The 20,937-nt window shown below is 49.1% G+C and overlaps 1 protein-coding gene across 1 annotated transcript; it reads right to left on the bottom strand.

Annotated features, from left to right (window-relative positions):
* Positions 1–1,364: 1,364 nt before the first annotated feature.
* Positions 1,365–20,937, bottom strand: PRSS55 (serine protease 55). The gene is made up of 5 exons (XM_039528192.1): positions 20,749–20,937; positions 19,087–19,276; positions 16,315–16,565; positions 11,292–11,434; positions 1,365–1,699 (listed from the first exon to the last, which is right to left on the bottom strand). The coding sequence occupies exons 1-5, from the start codon at positions 20,801–20,803 to the stop codon at positions 1,385–1,387; spliced, it is 954 nt and encodes a 317-aa protein (XP_039384126.1). The 5' UTR covers positions 20,804–20,937; the 3' UTR covers positions 1,365–1,384.

Consider the following 20,937-nt stretch of genomic DNA (forward strand, 5'->3'; position numbering starts at 1 on the left):
ATTGCAGAGTTTTATCATTGCTGTAAGTCTTTGGGCTTTTATAGTGTTGCAGAGAGTGGGCTATTGAATAGCTGTTACTGCATGACTAAGCATTCTCTTTCAAGATAGCTCAAGAGAATCTAAGAAAGGTCTCAAAATTGAAAGGACCAGAAATCATTTTGCAACATGCCTCTTTGAGAGGTAAGGGACAGACTGTGTGAGGGTTTGGAATACCTCCTGTCACGTGTTGATGTAACCCACACACCTCCAGGGTGTAGTGTTCTGTCCCATCTAGTGGCATTGAGACAGGTGAGCGCGTGAGATCATGCAGTAGAGACTCATGCACTAAGTGATAGAGGTCCTAGGTTCAATCCTGTCCCACAATGACTGGGGTCTGTTGGTGTTACGCCGAGCACCTTCAATTCTGATTTGTTTCACTTAGAACATGCAAATATGCTTAGGAGAGATCCCTTAATATAAATAAAATGCTATTCACTTTTGCCTTCCTTTGTGTAATGATCTGTTTACCTGCAGTAGATTATTCAGCCACTAGATGTCTTGCTGCGTTGCACCGAATTCCCAATAGGGTGTAATCTCTGGTAAACAAAGGAGACAAAACTGGAATTCAAGTTTTGTTGGTTGAGCTCTTTCTTTGAACCTGTGGTTAGTAACTGTATTTTTTAAGAATACCTCCTGTTTAAATAACCGTAATGGATGCCTTCGTTAGACGGTGACTAATGGGCAAATCACAGAAAGTTCTCTGCTACCTTAAATTTTTCTACAGCACCTTGTACCAACTAAGCCCAACATTCGAAAGCAATGAAGGTGAGATTCTGATTGGTTAGTCATAGGCCAAATTTCAAAGCATCTTCAGTGGCTGCAATTGAAAGTCTATTTACCAGCAACTTTTCCTGCAATGATATCTAAGATACCAGTGTATTTCCTGGCAATGTACTTAGACTAGGAAATAACTGCTTTCTCTGATGCAACTGTTTGGGAAGTGCTGACTTTTGAAATGGTCAGGACTTTTGTTTTCCAGATTTTCTGTGTTTATTGATCTAGTCTCTCTGTCTGTCTCTCTGCCTCTCTATTGTATCTCTAATCTATCACCCATCACATTGGCATAAGATCATATCATTAACATGGAGCTTAACTGGATGATCCCACAAAAGAGCATATTGGTAACTGGTAATTCCCAGCTCCTCCACACACTCCCTGTCTGATATTAAGCAAGTAACAGCCTCCTGATGTCTCAGTTCCCCACCAGGGATGTTGTGAGAATCAATCCATTAAAGACTGTGACGTGCTTTGAGAGCTACTGATGAAAAGTCTCTATAAGAGACAGGTGTTATTATGAAGATTTCTATAAAGGAGAGGAGAGTTGGGATGGTGAAATTGATTTTTATTATGATTTGAAAATCATCACTAGCAAAATAGTAAAATAGAAAAACAAAAGGAGTGAAGAAGCAGGAGGTGAAGGCTGCTTCCAAGCGCTGGAGCGAAGCCGCTTGGAAATCGTGATGTTATCCAGTCCTTCGGGGATGAAAGGTTTCCCTTCCCTGGCCGTCTCTGCCTGGATCCACTCCAAGTAGTTGAAAATGAAGGTGTACATTCCGGGATGCTGTTTTTCCCTGCAGCCTTCTCCCCAGCTGACTATGCCAAGTGCAAACCACTTCATGACGTCTCCATAGGTGCAAACCAAAGGTCCCCCACCGTCTCCCTAGGGGTTAAAAAGAGAGCACAATGGGATGATGAACAGCATCTTTTACAGCAGCTGGATCCCAGAGTTAAGCCAGAGGTGGGCCTGAGCGGGGAAAATCAAATACCGAGCCCTTCGGAGGATGAAAATTACACAGAGCAGGCCCAGCTCTGTGAGATCCCTTGGAGCAATTCATCAGGGAAGGTGCTTTCTCAGTGTAAGATCAGGATGCCGGTCAAGGATCATGGGCAGCAGGAATTCAAGCAACCCCCACACCACCCCATCAATGTGCTTTAACCTTAAAAGACAACCTCTGTGATAGAGAGAGAGAGAGGGTAGCTCAGTGTATGGGAGAGACCATTCAATGCTTGGCCCTTCCAGAGGCGGATTAAGGTTTCATGGGGCTCTTGGCCAGAGCAAGTGGGGGGCCCCTCCCCACCCCTTCTGTCTGCAGCCCTGCCCCCATTTCGCCCCTTCCACCTGTGGACCCGCCCAAGGCCCCACCCCATTCTTCTCCTTCCCCCTGAGGCCCCCACCTGTGTTCCACCCACGATCCTGCCCCATTCCACCCCCCCCACTGGTGTAATGCAACCCATTTGCTCCTTTCTGCCCCCCTCCTCACTGTGGCCCCAAGACTGAAGGAGCTCTCTCTCCCCTCCCCCCAGCATGGCCCCAGGGCCGCAGTGGGGAGTGAGAGCTCCCCCAGCCCTGAGGCCATGGCAGGGAGTGAGAGCCCCTACAGTTCTGGGGCCACAGCGGGGGTCTGGGGCTTCCCCCACCCACCCAGCGCTCCTTCCCCCGCCCTGCCTGCCCGGCGCTTCTGCTGGGGAACGGGCCTTTTGACAGCCCCCCCCAATTGTCCAGGGCCCCCGGGCACGGGCCCAATCAGCCCATTGGCTAACCCACCATGGAAGGAGGGGGGCCAGCTAGTGGGCAGTCATGGCTGCTGGTGGTGAGGCTGAAATGCCATTAACAAACTACGAACGATCGATCCCATCAGAGCTTTCTGTAACCCGGCGAAGGGCACGGAGACCAAGCTCCCATTTACAAAGGAGACGAGCTGATGCACACGAACCTCCACCCTGCAGTACTGACGCACCGAAAAGGCAGGTGCCTGCGTTCGCTAGTGTGGCCTGAAAGAGAACGATTTGGTGAGTTTCCTGATCTATGAGTACAAATGTAGCCAGGCACCTCTGTGTAAGAGAGAGCGAACCACCATGCTGTACTGATCAAAAAGCACCCGGTAAGCTACAGCCTCGCTCTTGTAAATTTCATACAACTTCATTGCAGTCTAAGTGCTTTCAAGGCGGTGCTGTAAATATTACCGGCGTCTCTCTCTCACCAGGCCCCACCATTTTACTATCTTGTCTCCAATAATTGATGTGGCGTGTACGGACTGCAATCGGAACACGTTTCCACAGGCAGAGCCAGCTTGCCTGGGCAATGCTGTCTCTCGCTTTCATCCCCATCTGACGACGGCACACCCAGCCTCCTCCATGTGCCGCTCCCCAGAACCGCTCCCTTGGATTCACTAATGAGCAAGGAAATGGGCTTGCTGCTCCCACCGAAAGCTACAGCAGAGATCCTTTTGGCTTCAACGGATGCAGAGTTCAGGCCCACAGGGCGTGTATAGATATTTTTTTTTCCTGGTGTCTTTTAACTGCAGGGGAAAATACTGCTAAATGTGGAGTAAATGTTGCATAAACTCATCGTGAGTATTATTTATTAATATTCATATTGCAGTAGCACTTTGGCGCCTCAGTCACAGACCAGGATGTCTGGACACTACACGAACGTATAAGCCAAAGATGGGCCTTGTCCCCATTTTAACCATATAGTTCAATGGGTTGTATTGATGTTCTCCTTGCAGTGACCTCCAACTCATGCACTCTTGCTAGCCTTAGGCACAACGTCCCATTTGAACAGACCTCTTCGAAGGCCCACGCTCTTTGAAATCAATGGGTACGTTGCTAGCGACTTCAGCAGAGGCAGGATCAGGCCCCACGTGCCTTATGCGGCAGCAGTGAGGCTGCATGTCGCGCATCCTACTGCAGTATGAAAAACAAAGCTCGTAGAGTGGGTGTAATTTACGAGCTATATCGTCTCAGAGGCTGCCTGCTAACAAGGGCTTACACTTATGAAGGGTTTTTTACAAGAGACCATCAGAACTGCTCGACACATCTGAGTGGGGTAGGTCCCCGTTTTATAGCTGGGAAAACCGAAGCAGAGAAATGAGCTGGTTTGTACAAACTAGTGCGCCGAGGGCAGCATGGGGAATAAAACCCAGGAATCCAGTATTCAGAGCCAAGGCTGCAGCTCGTCGAGTTTTCATTTTGGCCAGTCGCTATTTTCCCCCACTCCTCCAATTAACGATTGTGCATGTTTGTCTCTTCCTTTGCACTGCCTGGTGTGCAGCTGGCATGCAGTCAGCGCTTAGGGAAGGCGAGAGAGCTGGCTACAGTGCCTGATACATCAACCGCAGAAATAGGCACCTGAAAAGCTAGGCAATGCCCTGCAAACTGATCCGTTTTGCCGTACCTCCTTCCTGAGAGCCAAATCCCGCCTCTAATCCCTTTCCCAGTGGAAGAGGCTCAAGGTACCAGATTTTGAAAGGCATCTAGGCACCTAAAGATGCAGATAGGGACCTAGCAGGATTTTCAAAAGGCCTAAATGCCTACGGTTCTAAGACCCTCCACCTAAGATGCCACAGTGCTTTTGAAAATCCCACTAGGCACCTATCTGCCTCTTTAGGTGCCTAAATCCCTTAAGCATCTGGCCCAAGGTGCACCATTCCTATGGGCGTGAGAAGGACCAAGTCCTGCTGAGCAGAACACTGTCCCCAAACCAGGCTCACTGCGACGTGACTAATTCCACAAGCATTTTTGGTGACATCTCTGACCCTACCAAACCCAGCTCTGGGGGAACTTTCAGCTTCCAGGATGCTGTGGAGTAACTTTGGTCAGCAATACACGCCAGGCATTTGCTGCTGCTGCTAATTAGTTAAAACACTCAGTCCCAGGGCACTGAGTTAGCTAAAAATAGTCTCTTTGCTTCCGTTGCTCTGCATTCCAGCTTAGGGATGGGTAAAAATAACCCCATTAAATCAGATCTCATGCTTAATTCATGCACTCCGTGTGAATCCTCCCATTCAAAAAGGAGATGGGGATGGCATACTTGCTGGTAAATAATTTTGAGTTTTGGCAGAAACGGCCCTTAAAAACGGCATCTTAGGCCTGGTCTACACTGGGGGGGGGGTCGATCTAAGGTACGCAACTTCAGCTACGTGAATAGCGTAGCTGAAGTCGAAGTACCTTAGCTTGAATTACTTACCCGTCCTCACGGCGCGGGATCGACGTCCGCAGCTCCCCCGTCGACTCCGCTACCGCCACTCACTCCGGTGGAGTTCCGGAGTCGACGGGAGCGCGTTCAGGGTTCAATATATCGCGTCTAGATGAGACGCGATATATCGAACTCCGAGAAATCGATTGCTACCCGCCAATCCGGCGGGTAGTGAAGACGTACCCTTACTTCTTGGAGGCATCCACCTATTATCTCCTTTGTCCAATGTCCATTGAGGTCAATGGGCTTCAAGTCACTTTCCCCCTTATTTTTATTCATGCAGGCAACATTGTAATTTATCCAAAGAAACACATTCAGACGTCTTTTTAGGTGGGAGAACAACCCGCCTGCTGCTTGTTGGGTGAATACGCAGCCTTTGCAAGTCTCAGCTGGTTTCATTTCCGTGTTGGTCTACACATCGACGAGGCCCAGCATGTGAAGCAATGACATTTGCCATGGGCAGGGAGGGAGGTAAAGGCCTTTGTCAACAGATGACTGTCACCTTTATTTTGTTTCTGAATGCAGCATCTTTAGGGAAAGTTGTGGGGAAGGGAAACCGAACCCGCCACGCAAATGATATTTTGTAACGTGGGCAGGAAGGACTGAGCTAGTGGTTGGGGCATGAGCCTGGGGCTCATGCGATTGGGGTTCCCAGCTCAGCCACAAGCTCCCTTTGACAGGCTAAACAAGTCGCTTCATCTACCATTTGCCTGAATTCCCCATCTGTCCGACGGGGCTAAGAGCACTGCTCTACTCACGGGGATGTTGTAAGAACAAAATTGAGTCCCAGCACCTAATTGCTTGAAGCCCAACACCTCTTTCATTAGAATTTAAGCACTGCTCAGATGCTACAGTAATGAAGATCGTGTAAGCTCCTAGACTAGATTTCCCAGAGAACATTGGGAGAAAGAGCTCAGCTTTGGGTGCGTTAGGGTCTAATAACGAAAAGGGCTAGGTAAGCGCTTGAGAGTAGCTAGATGCCAAGGCCAGAGGGATCGTTTCGATCATCTAGTCTGATGTGCATGACATGCCTCTTATCTGACTTCCCCAAATTAATTCCTCTTGAACTAGAGCAGATCTTTCAGAACAAACCTCCAGTCTTGATTTGAAAATTTCCAATGATGGAGAATCCACCCCAATCCTTAGTCAGTTGCTCCACTGGTTCATTACCCTCATTGTTAAAAATCTGTGCCGTATTCCCAGTCTGAATTTGTCTAGCTCCAACTTCCAGACATGGTTCTTGTTATATCTTTGTCTGCAAGACTGAAGAGCCCTCTATGATCAGATTTCTGTTCCTCGTGTTGATAAATTAAATACATTGTGCTCCTTGAATCTGCCACGATGAGGCATGTTTTCCAATCCCTTTATCTTTCTTGTAGCTTTTCTCTGAACCTCTTCAGTTTTTCAATAGGTATCGTTATCATTGGTGCTGGTCCCAATCTGTCATTTGCAGATTTGTTACTTAATGAATATTCCCGCTTTCACCAGACTTTCTGTTCCATTTATGTGCCAGCTCAGTTTGTCACAAGGTGTTGTGGGTCTTTGCCACTTGTGGGAGGGATTAGCACTCAGGACCACAAGTCATAAAGCAGGAATGTTAGCATTAGACCACCAAGCCACTGAACTGTGTCCTTGGGTTAAGAGGGCAGATTAGACTCCACAGACTGCTCAGACCTGGGCCTCCCTGCTGAGATTGCCAACAGCTGGCCAGCTGTGATGCTGTTTGGTGAGTCTGCATTCATCACCAGGGTATCTGACTGCCTGGTCCTGGGGAACTGGACTGAGACCCACCACTTCACTTAGATTAGCCACGAGATGGGAACGTTTGTTATTATAATTTGTATTTCAGTAGTGAGTAGCAGCCCCAATGTGCTAGAGTCAGTCCCTGCCCCGCAAGACCATAAATCACCAACATAGGAATATTACCCCCAATTTACAGTTGGCGAGCTAAGGTACAGAGACATTTGCCCAGAGTCACACTTGGAGTCAAACAGTGCTGTCCTGGATTCCAATCCAATGCCTTATCTATAAGATCATTGTTCCTTCAGTTGTGATCTGAACAAGATTTGAACTGACATCAAAGTAAACAGCTCTCTGTTCCATTTGCCAAAGCACTGGCCTATCCAGCTCCTCTTCTTTCCAGAAACCTTCCAAAATATAACTGGGACATTTCCCAACTCTTCATTGAGGGATAAATCCATCAACAGTTATTAGCCAGGATGATCAGGGACACAACCCTATGCTCTGGGTGTCCCTAAGCCTCTGATTGCCAGAAGCTGGGACTGGATGACAGGGGATGAATCACTCGACAATTTCTTTGTTCTGGTCATTCCTTCTGAAGCACCTGGCACTGTCCACTGTCGGAAGACAGGATACCGGGCTAGATGGACCACTGATCTCACCCAATATGGCTGTTCTTATGCTCACTAAATAAGCAAGGAGTTTAGCAAGCATTTTCCTTGTGAGTTAAACCCCTTAAAGACTTTAATTGTTGTTAATGCCTTTCATAGAATCATAGAAGATTAGGGTTGGAAGAGACCTCAGGAGGTCATCTAGTCCAGTCCCCTACTCAAAGCAGGATGAACCCCAACTAAATCATCCCAGCCAGGGCATTGTCAAGCCGGGCCATAAAAACCTCTAAGGATGGAGATTCTACCATCTCCATAGGTGACCCATTCCAGTGCTTCACCACCCTCCTAGTGAAATAGCGTTTCCTAATATCCAACCTAGACCTCCCCCACTGCAACTTGAGACCATTGCTCCTTGTTCTGTCATCTGCCACCACTGAGAACAGCCGAGCTCCATCCTCTTTGGAACCCCCCTTCAGGTAGTTGAAGGCTGCTATCAAATCCCCCCTAACTCTTCTCTTCTGCAGACTAAACAAGCCCAGTTCCCTCAGCCTCTCCTCGTAAGTCATGTGCCCCAGCGCCCTAATCATTTGCTTTGCTTCAGAATCTAACAAAGGGATCTTAAGAAAACGGGGAACTAAACTCTAATTCAGGGGTCATGGAAGAAAAGTAGCACACACGAACCACACAGGAAATCTGTACAGCCTGTTCTGAAGTGTATGTGTACCTTGAGCATCTGTGAATGCTAGTATTTACGGCTAAATAGAGCCAGTCAATTACAGGTTCTATTAGCATTCATGCAAAGCCATTCTGTAGATGTCCGAAGAACCCTTAAGTAGCTGGTGTTCAATAGATTTGTTTAATTGAATTGATTTTTTAATGGTAAAAATAGTTGGGACGTTCACTACTGAATCTTCCCTGGAATATTATAGAGACACCATCCATAACCCACGAAATAGTTATGCTTCTGTCGCTGCATAACAGATGAGATTCTCTATAGTTTTCCCCAACAAAGCCTGTTATGGTCGCATACACTTTCTAGCAGTCAGTAGTGTAAAGCTTTTGTATTAGCATTTGCGGCGGCCCCCTCCTTAAAACGTCCACATTCATGACAGTGATCACGAATAACAAATCGGCCTGTGATGCGTAAGTACCGTTATGTTGTAACACAAGATGGAGAGCCAGGGGGGTACACACTTGGGATTATCCATCCAGGAGGATGCAGGGGCATACCACATTGTGAGGAGGCACATTTCCTGTGCTACGCATATGCGGCTATGTTATCTCAGCAGTCGGTATATCCAGACCTGAACATCCCCAATGTGTGGAGGTGTTTGGCTCCAGGATTTTGGGTCCAGCTCATCTCTAAATGTGACAGATTAGAGGGCTTCCCTACCGTTCACCTGGACAGCCCCCAGGACCCTTTCATGACAAGGAGAATGAGTCCATGAGATACCATCCTTTCCCCTCCTCCCTGCTCTAAGTTTACGAGGCCCCATCCATACTGGGGCTCAAAGAACAGAACAAGGTTTAAACACAAATTCCAGATTAATGAATTCCTAGCCCTGTTTGGGCAGGGGCCAATCCATGTTCCTGCAATGCTGCTGTCCGCGTCCTACTTTAGGTTGCTTCTACAGCGGAGCAGAGAAAGGCAATTCCATTTGGCCGAAGATTTCGATAATTCAAAATTTTCCGCAAAAGAGAATGGAGCCTTGGCTCTGGGGCACTCTGCCTGGTGGGCAGCCCTGGAGCCAGGGACCCTAGAAACCCAAGGTGCAGAGAAGCCAGGAGTCTAGGGGCTGTGGTTCCCAGAGATTCCAAGCTCTCATCTCCCCATTAGTTTACCAGCCAGGCAGGCCGGTTGGCAGGAAACCAGGCAGGAACTTCATCGAAACCGAACCATCTCTGCAAAAGATTTCGGTTTGGACAAATTGGCAAATTCCAATTTAAAAGCATTTCATCGGATTTTTTGCCACCAGCTCTAGGGTTTTCCTAGTTTCAAGGTACAACCCATTTCTGCCTGGCCAAGCCACATGATTAAACCTGCCCACCTTGTGCTGAAGATGGACAGTAGCTGGAACATTGGGCTCAAGTTAATCTTGAGACTCCCAGCATTTCACACACGAGTCAGGGCATGGAGAACGTTTTCTTGCACGCAGGCACTTTCTGTTCAGTTCCACATTACTTCCTCATTTCTCACTATACTCGAGCGTATTATAGATCAAAATAAAGACCTAGTCAACTTTTTGGCTACATGAGATTCATTATGCTGGTACGGATAGTCTAGCTGTTGCAATAGCATAAATCAAATGTGCAACTTATGGCAAGAATAGACAAGGGCATTATTTAATGATATTAATGCTACCCCATGGCAGTTTTCTTTTTAAAAATTTGAAGGGAATTTCACGCCGGTGAAAGCTGACAGATTAACAGCTCTGGAGACTGCAGTTCTCCGTCTCTCCAAAGAATGATTCCTCAAAGCAAAGCTGACCCATGCGACGCTTTCAATGTGACTCAACTCTGAACTGGAAGCATTGCTTCTACGGATGGCAGAGTCGTCCAGTCTCCATGGCTCTTTCAGTCTTGATACCTCAAACTGGGAGAGCCATCAAGAGGGCGGGGGAGGCTGTCTAATTGTTGCCACTTGTGCTGGTGTATTTGTGGTGTCAAAGCCTTGTGCACTCAGCGCTGGACTGACCTTCCTATTAGGAGGGTTGCTGATATTCAGCCTGAACTCTCCTTTATTGAATTTCTTCCCATTTCTTCTACTCTTACCCGCCTCCCCCTCCCGGACAAACCTAACCAATCCCCACCCCTTGGTGTTTACACCCTTCTGGGATTTATACCCACTTATGTCTTCTGCAGCATTGACCATAGGAGAGGGAGAGGCGTTCTCCATTTGTTACCACTGGTGCAGAAGCCAATTCTCCCCTCACGCCTCATACACTGTCTTTCTGTATCACAGTCAGAGACCGTCATGTCCTGTCTATGGGAATTGGACTGAGGCCTGGTCTCCACTGCCAGGTTTAGACCCGCTCAGAGGGTGGAAACCAACAGCAAGAGAAAAACACCACCCCTTGGCTGACATAGCTACATGACCAAAGCTCCCAATGTAGGTGCAGCTATGCCGACCCAAGAGTACTTTTGTCAGCATAGCTAACGTTGTTCAGGCAGGTTGTATAGATATGGCAGGAGGAAAACTCCTTCTGTCAGCATATGCTGCGTCTACATTAGGGGCTCTGCTGGCATATAAATATACCGACATACTAACCCGGCCTGAGACCACCACGCTCCTTGTCACATCAGTCACCAACCAGCCAGTGGATAGTAACAACTCTTGGCCTGTACCTGCTTTTGTTTGAACCAGCTGTTTTGATACAACTGGCTCCGTCTCACATTCCCAGTCCCCGGAGCCGTCCAAGCTACTCCTCCCATGTAATATATAGTTCTGGGAAGGGGTAGTCTGAGATCATCTCATTTTTTCCTCCTTTTGGTTGCCCATGCCCCTTCCAACACCCTGCATCAAGTCCACCTGTCTTTTTAGCTGAGGAGGGTGAAAACCGCTCCATGAGTTCTGCTCCTGGAGTGACAGATGGGGAATTGCTTAAGAGCAATGCAAGGCGCAGTGTTCTCCCTGGAACTGAGCGGGCTGTTTCTGCAGCACTGCGAACACCTGTTAACCCAAGGAGCCCTGCACCCTGGCTGTCCTGTTCAATATCCATTTTTAACTAGGCACCAAGATATTCTGCCAGTCCCTTGGCTGCACTCTTTGGAGTTTCATGCCCTGAACACATGCAGTGAAACATTAGCAACCCCAGGGGGCTGCGGAAGGGATCAATGTTCATTACCATAGCAAATCAGTTTCCGTTGTGATTTCTTTCTGCTGACGTCAGCAGCGCGGTCCTGCGGGTGCCTGTTTACTTTACCTGGCAGGCATCCTTCCCTCCTTCCGCGGAGCCAGCGCACAGCATGTTCTCCGTTAGCTCCGGGAGCCACTCGGAGCACTGCTTCTTGCTGATCAGCTTCATCTCCATTTTCTTTAGCCTCTTGGTTAATTTCATCTTGTCCCCTAGCCGGAGAAAGAGAGGCGAGAGCGAGAGTGTGTGGATAGGGGTTAGGTGTGGTTAAGGAACAATCTAAAACCATACAATTCAAATATCTGGAGTCAGATCACAGCAAGGGCCTATCAACCCTCCGGCTAGACTGTGGGTCTCCAACCACAGCCCCACAGAGGGGGTGCAGAGGCAATCACTGCAGCAGTCCCTGGAGGTGATAAGCACCCAGATGAGCAGCCCCTTTTATGCCCTTGAACAGGCTGCAGCGTATGGGAGGGTTATCTAGCTAGCACTGCTCTGAAGAGGAAGCAAGGGCTGTAAGTACCAATTAAACAAATAAAGGTAACGCAGGGAGCAGAACGGGCACTCGGGGCAAATGAATGCGTAGCAAATCTCCATCCACTTAGAACAGGGCTGGGCAAACTACGGCCCAGGGGCCACATCCGGCCCTCCAGATGTTTTAATCCAGCCTTCAAGCTCCCGCCGGGAAGCAGCGTCCAGGGCTGGCCCTGCTCTGGCGCTTCAGCCGGGGAGCAGGGTCGGGGTCTTGCCCCACTCTTCATGGCTCCCAGAAGCAGCGCCATGTCCCCACTCCAGCTCCTATGCGTAGGGGCAGCCAGAGGGCTCAGCACGCTGCCCCTGCCCCAAACGCTGCCTCTGCAGTTCCTATTGGCTGGGAACCACTGCTAATGGGAGCTGCAGGAGCGGTCCCTGTGGACAGGGCAGCGCTCAGAGCTGCCTGGCCGCACCTCTGCGTAGGAACCAGAGGGGAGACATGCTGCTGTTTCTGGGAGCTGCTTGAGGTAAGTGTCACCCGGAGCCTTCCCCCCGATCCCCTCCTATGCCCAAACCTCCTGCCCCAGCCCTGATCCCCCTCCTGCCCTCTGAACCCCTTGGTCCTAGCCCAGAGCACCCTCCACCCCTCATCCCTATCCCAGCACCCACTGCATGCAGACGTCCCACAAGAATAGTAATGATCAGTGAGCTATTCGTTTTCAATGGATACCTCACAAGGCCTATTGTGTACAAAGATTGTTACAATAGTGTGTAGGGTGTGAACACAGGGGTGCGTCGGGTGAAATTCACTCATGTGTAGAGGGGGCAGCACAAGCCTTAAGCCGCACAGGTGTGAATTTCACCCTTTCATTATAAAACGGGGAGGAGAGCAGAGCAAGCTTCCCCAAGCCACCCTTTCAACGTTTCCCAGCCCTGAGGGTCTCTGTGGGGATGGCATTTCACTCTCTGTTGTCCATTCAGTCCAGGGATTCTTGGGTGAAACCACAAATCAATGGCACTTGTGCTTTTCCTTCTTAGTGCTGTAGCTAATTTAAAATTCTGCTTGTCTTTTTTCTTAGGAACACCAATTTTCCCTGTTTTTGCTGGAGAACGTCTTGGAGGGCCATTGACCGGGAACAGGAGATTTCTCAGCACTTGGTGGAAAGGGTAGAAATGCTGAACCTTTCACAAAGATCTTTTCTTGACTGTCCCTCCCCCAAAGAGCTTCCCAGCTAAGTATAAGAGACAACAGATTGCATTGCACTTGAGTTAAACAGGGATGAAGGAGAAACAAACAAAAATCCATCCTCTTCTACAAAGACGTTTGAGGCCAAGCTTTTATAAGTGCTCATTATTGTTATCGACTCTAAGGCTAATTGAGAAGAGCAGGAGTAAGCGCATGATCCTGTGGCAGGGTCTACTGAGGCTGTCTAGATGTTGGCAGGGAGGGAGTTGAACTTCTGCCTGTGATCTGAAGGAAAACCATAACTGCCTTTTCTGAGACTAGGGATCTCCAGAGTAACAGGCCAGGGCCAGCTACGGTAATGATGTAACCCTAGAAAAGCCGGGTGATGGTTGGGTAGAATCCTGTGGCTGGCTGCGAACTGGCCATTGGGAAATTCTGGTGTGGTAAGCAGTAGACTCCATTTTGAGGCCTGGCTGAAACAACTCACGGTTCAACTCTGGACTTTGGCTGAGGAAGCCTCTTTTGGTCCTTAAAGGGCCAGCACCCTCTTGTCTCCTTTGTGATGTTCTGCAATGAATTGCACTTGACTGGTCCCCAGCTCAGCATCTAGAGACTATTGTTGGACTCACCACAGGGCTGAGTGGCAGGTCACAAAATCACACAATAGCGAAGTAAATTGAATGGTCAATATGTTCTCTGAACAAGAGACGATCAAGGTCTAGACATCAGCCCTGCTTGTCCTTTGGCGCCTTTGAGGCATCTCCAAGACCCTGAAGGATTCATCACCTTTCTCTCTTACTAAGTGGCAAATAGACTTGAAATCCATGTTAGCAAACTGTTAGAATCCATGTTAGAAAACTTCCTATTCAAAAAGAAACCAGAAAGTGTTTGCATGCACCAAATTCCCACGGAGCCGTGAAAAGGCCTGAAATATTCATGGCTACAAGAAAAGTACATTCCTTTAACCCGCGTTCTTCTTCAGAACCCATCAGGAGCAAAGGAAGAAAAAGGCCCTTTGAAAATGCCACAGTGGGAGGCCTGTCAGCTGTAAGTGACTCACTCAGGGCAGGAGACACGTGCCCCTCCTAATTAGCTCTTCCCAAGTGCATGCTGGGAGATCTCATAAGTACCTGGTTAAAGTTAAAGCTGGGCCCAAAATTGGCCCCCAGGCTGTGAATCCCTCCTCCCGTCCCTGCACAACACGTGAACTCAGTGTTGCCAAGCGGCAGCGTGTAGCCCTGAATTTGACCCGGCAGATGTTTGTGCCTCTGCAGAGGAGTCTGTATGATGGAAGGGTCTGATTCAGCTCTCAGTGATGCTGGGGTAAATCAGAGCTGGAGTCAATGGAGTGACACCAGTGTCAAACCAGTCTGAGGAATTTTGCTGGGAGAGGTGGGCAGGGGCCATCACTACACTGTGGCCATTAGCTGCAATGTGGCTACAAGACTCCCCAGTGAATGCATCCCCACCCCCACCCCTGTGCCACCTCCTAGTGCAGGGGGCTGTTTGTGGGATAGGCTGGAGGTGGGGTGAGGATGGAGAGTGCCCCTTGCTGACCCCCTGCTGCTGAAAGCCTCAGAGAGGCTATAGCAAAGGGACGCACAATTGAGGGCACCCCTAGAGCTGCCGTAGTTTGAACTGGGGGTGATCCAACCCCACAGTCCCTGAACAGAGGCGATCACCCCCGCTTGAGTCCCAGTGCAGTGAGGAACCTGGGTCTCTTTAGATACTGACATGTCCCTCATCACAACAGTGCAAGTGCTTCTTCCAAGACAAACCTTGCCTCCCTGTGGGCGAGTGGTTTGATGCCAGTCTTGTGTCCTTCTTGGGGCCAAAATAGCTCCTGGCATAATTTCACCTTCCAAGGGACTCTCCAAAGTTACATCGGCCTCCCCAGTACCACTGGACCACCCAAAGTGCTGGGCACTAGGGGTGGTCCCCAGCAAGCTTCCTACACCGGTGTGTTCAAGGGAAAGCCTCCTAGGGCAATGTAACGTCACCTTCTTCATGGCCCCCAGTGTGAGCGCAGAGTCTGTATGGGAGCTCAGCTAACTCGGCATTTTGCCAGCCAGGCTGTACGGAGGCTGACTACCCCCCCCACTAGGAGAAATGAGACTGAAAACACTGCCCGCCTTTGGCCATTTTGCGAGGCAGCTGATTAAAGACTTGCTGCTGAAGAAACATGCTGACACAAGAACAAAAGATCAAGGAAGCCCCTATGCCTCAAAACAACAAGTGAACAACCCACAGGGAATCCACCCCCTCTATTTACTACTTTCTGAGAACCATCTCCCAGAAAACCCCCATATGTGCCCAACATTCGTCTGCTCTCATGCTCGGCCTTTCTGCTTCCATGCTGCTGTTACCACAGAGGCAGCAAAGTAAAATAGGATAATATGGTTTATGGGGGCAAAAGGGATAGCAAGGAAAACACAACCCCTCTACTACATAAAGAGGGAGTTCAGAGAGAAGACTTGGCCGAGACAATAGGCTCCAGTAGAGTGTATGGGGCTGTTATAACACCCTGGGTTGGTACCATCCTACCCAAATGGTCTCCTTTCTTGAGTAAGCCTTTCAGATATTTACTCATGATCACTCTTCATTGCTGTTTAACTAAGCAAGGAAATATTGGGCCAAATTCAGTCCTGATGTAGCTTCTGTTTCTTCAGTGGGGTTTCACCAGAGAGTAAACTGGGCCATTACGCAGTTTTTTCCTGTCCACCTAAATCAATCCCTCCAGCTGAAGAGGAGCGAAGAGCCTGGAATCCATGGGAACAATCAGCCTGTGAACATATTTTCACCCGGGACGGTCCTAGCTCTCAACTCCCCTTCATTACGAACCACAGCTCACAATTTAGGCCCAGCTTTACCTGCATCCCAGCCAAATCTGTTGTGTGTCTAGCTTTTGGGACTGAAAATTGAGGCCTTCGTGGTCTCCAGTTGGAGCGATCTTCACAAGGTGGGAGGTGTCTCCTGTTGGAGGCGGGGAGGGGGATATTCTTTGCACTGGAGAGCAGTGCCTCAGACTGAGGGGAGCTGCTGTATGTGAAGGAACCTTGGTGTCGTAATTTGGAGAGGGGGCTGCTCTTTCTAAGGGTTAGACTGGGTGCCTAGCAGCTTTCACCTTCATCTCCGCCCTCCCGCACGCCTCCTGACACACCTACCATGCTATCTCCAGCAGTAGTGAGAGCAGGCTGCCATCACAGCCTCCCTTCCGAACTCACAGGGCCTGTGGGTGCTCCCCAGGTCATATATATTTGGTTTGGGCCTTGCCCAGCTGAGAGGAATGGCAGCTGCAGGCTGGCTGAAACCAGAGCTTCTTGCCTGGGCTATGTACACCCATCCCTCGTTTTGCTGTAGGGGGGTTATTTTAAAGTAAGTGAATGCAGACTTTACTGGCAAATACTCCCCTTCCCCCACATAGTACAGTACCTGCAACCTTGGCTTCCCAACCAGCAACCCAGCAGCCCTTCCACGTCTGAAGGTCATGAATGAAGGGCAAGCAGATGGGCATTTTCTGTTCACTGAACTCTATTGGTGAGTCGAGCAGGATCAAGGCGATGTTGTTGTCCATGTTCGCGCTATCGAAGTGCTCATGCAGAATCAGCCTGTCCAGCTTTTTCTTCTCTACTTGGTGGCTTTCCAAGTCAACTGCCCCAAACGCCACGTAAAGATCTGGGGGACTTAGTAACGAAACGGAGACAAAACGTGAACAAGGGGAGCAAAGTCATTCTGCAAAGGTGGGAGGGGGACACCCTCCTTTGGAGAGGGAGCTCAAAGCACTCTGCACATCGCAGGGTTGGGATAGCCAAAGAGGCCGTGGAAACCCATCCGCATTGCTAGCGCTGGCAGCACTGCGAAACCCTTTTCACAAAAAGCTGGATTCTGCCTCCCTCACTCACAGGGAGTAGCACCTTATTCCAGGAGGAGCCAGACTGATTTCCTTGGGAGTACTTGTGGAGAATGTCACTAGATGTGTATCATCTGGCACCCGTCACCATGGTATCAGAGTGCCTCACAATCTGTAATAGATTTAGCCTCACAACACCCCGGTGAGGACAGGACGTGCTGTCATCCCCACTACGCAGATGGGTAAAGAAGGCACAGAGCGACTAAGGGGCAGGTCTTGTGCTCATTGACTGTAGTACAGCAGGACCAGGTATTTAGTGACTTACTCAAGGTCCCAGAGGAAGTTGTGGCAGAAAAGGGAAGTAAACCTCAGTCTCCCGAGTCCCAGGTTAGATCTAACCATTTTCCTGACCTGCTGTATGAACTTAAGCCAAGAGCACCCCCCCCCTTTTAGTGCCTCTGTTTCCCTCCTACCCTTTGGTTTGTCCATCTGGTTGGAGGTACTTCGGGACAAGGACTATCTCTCACTATCTTTGTGCAGCACCTAGCACACTCCTAATTTGTGTGTGGTTATTTGCTCTTTTTCCACTGAATAGGAACCATTTTTGAGTAAACACCATCTGTGATGCAGTAGGGACTGTCTGCACAGTGAATGGGAGAGCAGGGGATGACTTTTGGTGATGGACAGTACCTGAGCCAGGCAGGGAGGAGGGGGAGTCAACACCTTTGCCCGGGACAAAGGAAGAGAGCCGGATGGAGAGAGTTTTTGTCAGTTTTGGTTTTGGGCTGAGTGGTTGAATGCAGGGAATCCCAAGCCGGGATCTAAGCTCCCTGAACCCCCAGAAGGACTTGATTGAGGGGTCCTGGTTGTGCCTACAAGTTCTGCTGTAGACTGCGTTCCTACTGTCCAATAAACCTTGTTTTACTGGCTGGCTGAGAGTCACTGTGAGCCCAGGAAGAGGGGTGCAGGGCCCAGACTCCCCCACACTCCGTGACACCATCGTTTTGGTTTTTGTTGGTGCAAGAGCAGAGCCATGTTCGATTTCTCACCAAAGGGCAAAGACACTTCCATTGGGAAGGCGTCCTAATTTTTGTGCAAAGTTTTTGCCCAGCACCGCCCATCACGCACCTCATGTGGAAGCCAGGCAGGCTGCAGGAAGACAGCAGAGCTAATAGTGAAAACAGGGGGCTGGGAGTAAGGAGTTCTACAGGGAGCTCTGACACCGATTTCCTTTATGACCTTGGGCTACCTATAAACTGAGAATGATAGTTGGCTTGTAAAGTGCTTTGAGATCCTTGGATGGAAGAGACTTTACAAGCACAAAGGGCTATTGAGGAGCACTGTTACCCCCTAACAGGGATGGTGATGGGATTTGAGGTGGGTGGAGCTAAAGCACGCTAGCTCGTCCTATTGGCAAGAATGCGATAATGAAAAAAGTAGGGAGGTGCACGGGGCCACCACTCAGCCACATCGCTGGTATTTGAGGAAAGGGTCCTTGGGTTTCTCCGAATCCCACCCTGGTGATCTTTTTCTCCTCCCTGTTTGGATAAGGTGAGAAGCACCAAGAGACCTGCTTCTTCCTCCTCCCAGGAGATAACAGGCGGCTGGTTGAGACAGACTCTTCATCCCCGTCCTCCAAAGTGGGGCTGGGAAATGTCTCCTCCCCAGACCAGATCAGGGGACGAGGGAGAGGATGGATTCTTCTCTCCCCTCCACTTCCTTTATATGGAACGTCCCTGACCCCTGAAACACAGCCTGCTAGCTGGTGCACTCACCGCAATCTCCCTTGCTTTTGATGGAGGGAGGGGGTGTAATTTACACCATCCTATTATTATTTCCTAGCTTGATACATTGCAGAAAAGAGGTGAATCTGGCCTAATAATAGTTGCCCTCTTAGAGCAGCCAGAAGGTAAGGCTGCTACACCCAGGGTAGCAAAGGCTTCGTGGTTGATTAAGATGAGGTCAGCGTGGTCAGAGATGTGGTCTGGTTGTGCAGTGAGGCTCTTCTCCATCCCTACATCATGGAGCTGGAGTAGGGTGACCAGATGTCCTGATTTTATAGGGACAGTCCCAATTTTTGGATCTTTTTCTTATATAGGCTCCTATTACCCCCCACCCCCTGTCCCGATTTTGCACATTTGCTGTCTGGTCACCCTAAGCTGGAGGGAGGTGGGGGCCGGAGGTGTGGAAAGTTTCTATGTGGCATAAACTTATTTCCTTGTCTCTCCCTAGCTAATGTGGCTGACTCACTTTATTTGAGGACTGCTCCCTGCCTGGTGTTGCCTGTACGCAACAGCTGCAATGAGAAGGATTCCCTGGCCCCTCCACGCCCGCCCCAGCCCCCCAGTACTCACAGTTCATTTGTGAAACAATGTGCCGCAGATAAAATCCACCAGCTGCTTATAATCGACCCGCTGCAAAAATGCTTCTCTTTGGTCTGGATGCTCACTTGCCAGGGGAACTCACTGGAGACAGCACCCCTGCCCCCTACGGTCTTTGACTCTTTCAGCATGGATGGTTTGTAAGAAGGTCTGAGGCCACATTCTAAAAAAAAAGGCAGTGCTCTGTGTGTGTGTGGACACAGGTCACTTCAAATCAGTTTGCAAAACAGATACAACCATCCACAGGGCCCCATTCTATGTTCACACCAGTTCTACACTGTTCTCTCTCTCTTGGCCTCAGTGGAGTTTTTCCTGACTTACATCATATAAGGGGGCAGTGAAGCCCAGGGTCTATTTTCTGCAGTGATGCACCTAACTCAGAAGGGACAGAATCACTTTGGGTCTTTAGAGATGGGCCCAAGAAACAACCCCAAAGTTACAAGCAGTAGGGGAGAGGATTTGTATTCTGGGGTTTGGTTCAGCCTTCATAAAGAGACAGGATATTTGCAAATTTTAAATCCAGGTTTACATTTTGAATGCCTGCAAAGTTAAAAGGTGTTTGGATCTGAAATTCTTGGGAGTCTTAGATGCCACATGAGCAGAATGATGAGCACAACATGAGATTCACAGAGGAACAGAATAAGCGAGTAATAAACTTGCTGAGCTTGTGTGGATGTGTGTGATATGCTGCTGTTTTGAAAATAACTGCTGAGTTTGGATCGCAATGGCTGCAAGAGATCAGCAGACAATACAAGATGACCATTGGTAGCTGGGGTGAAATGTTAGAGACTTAAGGTAACCGCCTGTTACTACGGTGATCATAAGGAGATGTAAATGTTAATGAGCTTAAGGTGCCTATTACCCCCTTCCCCCCATCTCAATTTTTCACACTTTCTATTTGGTCACCCTAGTGTCAGCTTAACCCGTTATAAAAGCCGTGTCCCAGCCTGCATGCCTTGGTGAGGCTGATGATGGGGCTAATGCTCCAGGTTTTTCCGCAAGGCATGGTGTGAATAGTGCCAATTCTATGCATTCTGTTTTGGGCTCTCTCTCCTTTACCAGACTGCAGTGCATGGACTGATGTTCGGCTGGCTATGAAAAGTAATAGAAGAGCACGGTGTGGTCCTGGTTGTGCCCAGGGGCCCCCCGTTCTGCTAATAACCTGTCTACTGCAGTCATTCTTGGGGCTGAATGTTCACACGCTAACCTAGATGTAAACCCTCACCTGGAAGTGGATAATTGGTTAAAGTAACTCACAACTCTAGACAAGATTACACAGAGTTTAAAAAACACCCTGAACTCCCCCCACCCCACCAAAAGTCAGTTGTCTTCAAATGCTATAAAGTCAGACTTTGGACCCAGTGGTCTTTACTTCGCTGTCTCATTGTGCCTATGAAAATTGCTCAGTTATTGCACATATTAAGGCTGCGAACACAGATGTCCTAGACTGTGCACAAGCAGCTGAAAGGCTGTTTCTGGGTGAGGCTGGAGAATGGCGCTACTGAATTGACAGCCTACAAGGCAGTGCCTAATTCTCCGCTCACTCATGCTGGTGCAAAGCACAAGGAGTTATAACACGAGGGCAGAACCAGATCTCCCACTGAGGACAGTGCTCAGGGTTTATAATCCACCTACCTGCATGTGTGCTTCTCATGAAGGTCGTTAGAAGCCAGAGGGTAAGGAACAGCATTTTAATCTCATTCTAACTTGATGCTCCTTGTTCATGTTCGAAGAGGTGAGGCTGCGGCAGATACCGAGGAGCAACCTCCCCACACCATAGTCTAGCCAAAGGCAACAATTTCCTCTGCCTAGAGGTGACCACAA

This window comes from Mauremys reevesii, linkage group 3, assembly GCF_016161935.1.
Source record: "Mauremys reevesii isolate NIE-2019 linkage group 3, ASM1616193v1, whole genome shotgun sequence".
Classification (NCBI taxonomy): domain Eukaryota; kingdom Metazoa; phylum Chordata; order Testudines; family Geoemydidae; genus Mauremys; species Mauremys reevesii.